The sequence below is a fragment of the Coturnix japonica genome, chromosome 2 (genome assembly GCF_001577835.2).
Source record: "Coturnix japonica isolate 7356 chromosome 2, Coturnix japonica 2.1, whole genome shotgun sequence".
Taxonomy (NCBI): domain Eukaryota; kingdom Metazoa; phylum Chordata; class Aves; order Galliformes; family Phasianidae; genus Coturnix; species Coturnix japonica.
In genome coordinates, this window is record NC_029517.1 from 134,610,014 (window position 1) to 134,614,402 (window position 4,389).

The window sequence follows — 4,389 nt, forward strand, 5'->3', positions numbered from 1 at the left end:
CGTCCTGCTGCGGGGTTCCATCCCGTCCCTGCTCGCAGGTCCATCCCCCGTCGCCGCTGCAGGCTCATCCAGTACCGCTGCAGACATTACGAACATTGAACACCCAGAATTCGAATGCATCTATACGATGCCCATCTGCAATCCCCTCATGACTGTTCTTGCTATGTGTCCTCCACCACTCCCCCCCGTCGAACTGGCGCTGCAGGGTACTCCAGTGAGCATCGCACAAGTACCTGCTCTTAATACTGCTCGTGGGTCCATCCCCAATCCACTTGTTGAAATGCATGCCTGGCTGTTTACCCGCTGCAGGTCCATCCCATCCTGCTGCAAGTACCATTCCCATTCCCTGATCATGGCAGGCCTTACCATCAACTCTGCATGCCCGGTCCCAAGGGATGTGCTATGCAGCACTACAGCTGCAAAGGTCCATCCAAATCCCATGAGACATAGAGCGAGCGATTAGGCCATCTTCCTTTCGAAGGTCTATATATCCCCAATCTCTACTTTAGAAGCACACTTTCTCTGTCACACTTGTCCATCAATACGTCTCGTCTATACGCCATCCCATTTCACCAGTAGCTTTTACGAGCAGGTGTCATCCCGTTTTAACATTGGCAACAGTCCTCATTGTGTGCGGCGTAAGATGGATCCCCCCGATCCCGCCTCGCAGGTCCATCCTTCGCTGTCTCTTCTCTGATCATCGTGCTTTTCATCCATCGTCCCGCTAGGCAGCAAACGTTTACTAGCTCCAGTAAGCACTCCTCGTTTCCCGCTCCGCACAGTGGTTCTCCTATCTCAGTTCAACCGCTGTGGCTGAAACACTGCCAGTGTGCCAATGTGTCTGCTACCGGTCCACCCAGCAGAGCTCCTCTGTGCATGCAGTTTCCATCATCCCGTCTCCACCGCTCCGCCAATGTGAGTTCTGTGTCATTCCAAATCACCGCGGCCGTGAACTGTACTTGACCGGTCCATTTCTTCTAGTCAGACCGCTCACCCGCTCCCTGCACACAGGGTGCACACATCGCGTCGCTGCAAGGTCATGCCACTCTCGTCACAACGCTGACACGGAATCACACCAGCTAAGAGAGATAGCTAAATATTAGAACCTTCCAACACCATGGTCAGCTAATTTTACACCACCCCACCACCAAGCGGAAAACTCTCCAATCCAACAGTCTTAGTCACACCCTGGTTCCGATACCCCATTGCGGCACACGAGATAAGAACATACAGGTCCTTCACTCATCACTCTCATTACGCTGCAAGTTCCAATTCATCTGTCCCACGCTGCAGGTTCCATACCCGTCCTGCCTGCAGGTCCAATCCCCACGTCCAGTTGCTGAGCACTGAGGTAACCCTCACTTAGCTTCCGTCCGCTAGCTATGGTTCCATACCATCTGTTCGTGACTGCGTGTCGAGTGCTCCGTCCCGCTGCAAGGATCACCCATCCATGCGCTTGCATAGGACTCATCCTCACTGTCCGCTGCACAGTCTCCATGCAGCTTCTGTCCGCTGCGAAGAGATCTAGTTGGTACCGCGTTCACCAGTTCACTGGCATATGGCTGCGCACGTAACCGCAGACGAGGTGCCGAGCAGAGTCTCGTTCACATCGCGCTAGCAAGGTCCAATCCGCTACGTCCCTCGTTGCATTGGTTTCTCATTACAACACTAACAGTGAGCACCGTGCAAGGAGCCATCCTCGTGGCTGCACGGATTACCATCACCAGTACTTTTCTGTGGAGTAGGTAGCCATTCCTCTGGCACTTGAGGATCAATCCCATCCCGATGCAGACACTACTCGTCTCTGTCGTGTCCACTCTCCAGCTCCGTCGCCGCTGCAGGGTACGCAATAACCACAACTCCACTGCAATGGTCCATCCATCCACTGCTCCGGCTTGCGCCAAGGTCTATCGCCAGTCGCTGTTTCGATTATGTGGTTTCATTTTATAGACTCCTTGCCTCCACTTGTGAGCATCAGTGGGTCCATCCCGTCCTGTCTGCTATCTGAGTGCATTACACACACCGTCTCCCCGAGGCTGCATACATGTCCCCAATACTCTGTTCACAGCGCTTCAGTCATCACCCATCATGCTGAGCCCAAGGAAATAGAGTAGACAAATGTTATCCAATTTCAGTGACTCACCAGGGCAATGCAAGGCGCATGATAGCGTCATATTCACTCGACTCACTCATTGAACTGCGTGCGGCTTCACAGAAACTGGTTTTCGTCGCTGCGAGAGAACCATACACAGATAAGCCAATCCCTAGCTGCACCAAAGGAGCAGGCTTAAGCCCCTCGAACTCACTCACTAACCTGCCTCGTGAGTCTACGGTCACATCCCCGTGTCCGCCGTGCTTGCACATGGCTTTCCATTTTTCTTCCCGTCTTTTCGTCGTGGCAGAGGCTCCAATTCCTGGTCCTGCTGCTATAAGTACCACTCTCAACCATGCTACACAGCATGTCCATTTTCTCGTCATCCCCGTCGTGCGATGTGTCTTCTTGTCATCTCTCCCACTCATCCCGCGCACTGCGGTCCCAGCATTGATCTCTGATAGTCACAGGTTCACACAGTGAACCTCGCAAGGTCCACAGGAGACGCACACGGCACAAGAGCATCTGCAACCACGTCTGGCTCCGCAGTCCATGCATTACGCCGGTCGCCGACTGCAGTCGATCCCAATTCCTAGCACCTGCAGCGGGACGGGATGGACCTGCAGCGGGACGGGATGGACCTGCAGCGGGACGGGATGGACCTGCAGCGGGACGGGATGGACCTGCAGCGGGATGGGATGGACCTGCAGCGGGATGGGATGGACCTGCAGCGGGATGGGATGGACCTGCAGCGGGATGGGATGGACCTGCAGCAGGACGGGATGGACCTGCAGCAGGATGGGATGGACCTGCAGCAGGATGGGATGGACCTGCAGCAGGATGGGATGGACCTGCAGCGGGATGGGATGGACCCACAGCAGGATGGGATGGACCCGCAGCAGGACGGGATGGTCGTGCAGCGGGATGGATCTGCAGCGGGACGGGATGGACCTGCAGCGGGACGGGATGGACCTGCAGCAGGACGGGATGGACCCGCAGCAGGACGGGATGGACCTGCAGCAGGACGGGATGGACCCGCAGCAGGACGGGATGGACCTGCAGCGGGATGGGATGGACCTGCAGCGGGACGGGATGGACCTGCAGCAGGATGGGATGGACCTGCAGCGGGACGGGATGGACCTGCAGCGGGACGGGATGGACCTGCAGCAGGCGCCGTGTTAGGAAAGCAGCATGCAGCACACACTCTGTATCTCCCTCTTCCTCCCTCAGTCCCCCCGCAGCACCTTACCTGCCAGGCCCATGGCAGCACAGCAGCCTCCTCCACATCCACTCAGAACATCTGGACAAAGAGGTTCTACAGAAGGGAAGGGGGCTCCTACCACCCCATCTCTTGGCTCTGCACTACCCCTCCCCTGCCTCCCTCTGTCTGTCCTCTTTGATCTGCAGGACCCGCTGCTCACTGACACCCTCCAGCTCTGCAGCTCCTGACCTACAGACACGAAGCTGGCGCATGTTGTTCCCAGTTGTCTCAATGGGATCTGAAGGTGTTCATTTTCTATCGGGGTCTACTACAAACCTCCTGCCTGTGGTTTAAGGCTGCTCCACACAGCAGCTCTATGGCAGTTCTCAGTTGTCTCAATGGGATCTGAAGCTGTTTTCTATCTGGTCTACTACAAACCTCCTGCTTGCAGGTAATGCTGCTCTGCACAGCAGCTCTGGGGCAGTTCTCAATGGTGTCAATGGGATCTGAAGGTGTTTTGTACCTGGGTCTATTACAAACCTCCTGCTTGCAGGTAATGCTGCTCCACACAGCAGCTCTGGGGCAGTTCTCAATGGTGTCAATGGGATCTGAAGGTGTTTTGTACCTGGGCCTATTACAAACAGAGCACACCTCCTACCCCAATGGTAACCACCCGCTGTGCTCTGCTAAAGTCACCTTCACCTTCCAACTACAGCAAGGGACCCTGAGGCACAACACGGAGGGTGTGGATCCACGCAGAGCACACAGTGCCCTGCTCACGCTGCTGGCAGGGGAGCTCTGCTCTTGTAACACCAGCAATAAAGGTGACGCCCGTCACACGACGCTGAACCCAACCAAGTCAAACTAAGTGAAATGGAAGGAGGTTCAATGCAGGACAAGGGACGGCGGGTGCTCTCACCTTCTGTAGGGCCTCCTGCTGCTCCGGAGTGAGGGGGGGGAGCCCCAGCTTGGCTGCTGTGCTCTGACCATTCTCCATCTTAATGGACTCCGTGCCCTAAGGAGACAGAAACGCAGCCCATTGACTATCACTGACAGCCCATTGATTATCACTGACAGCCCATTGACTATCACTGAC

General features: G+C 55.8%; 1 protein-coding gene across 1 annotated transcript in view; it reads right to left on the bottom strand.

The window, feature by feature from the left end:
- PUF60 (poly(U) binding splicing factor 60) overlaps window positions 1-4,389 on the bottom strand; it is a 29,138-nt gene that overhangs the window by 17,452 nt on the left and 7,297 nt on the right. The window contains exon 2 of the mRNA XM_032442605.1: window positions 4,213-4,308. Within this exon, the coding sequence (XP_032298496.1) occupies window positions 4,213-4,308 (96 nt within the window). The remainder of the gene's footprint in view (window positions 1-4,212; window positions 4,309-4,389) is intronic.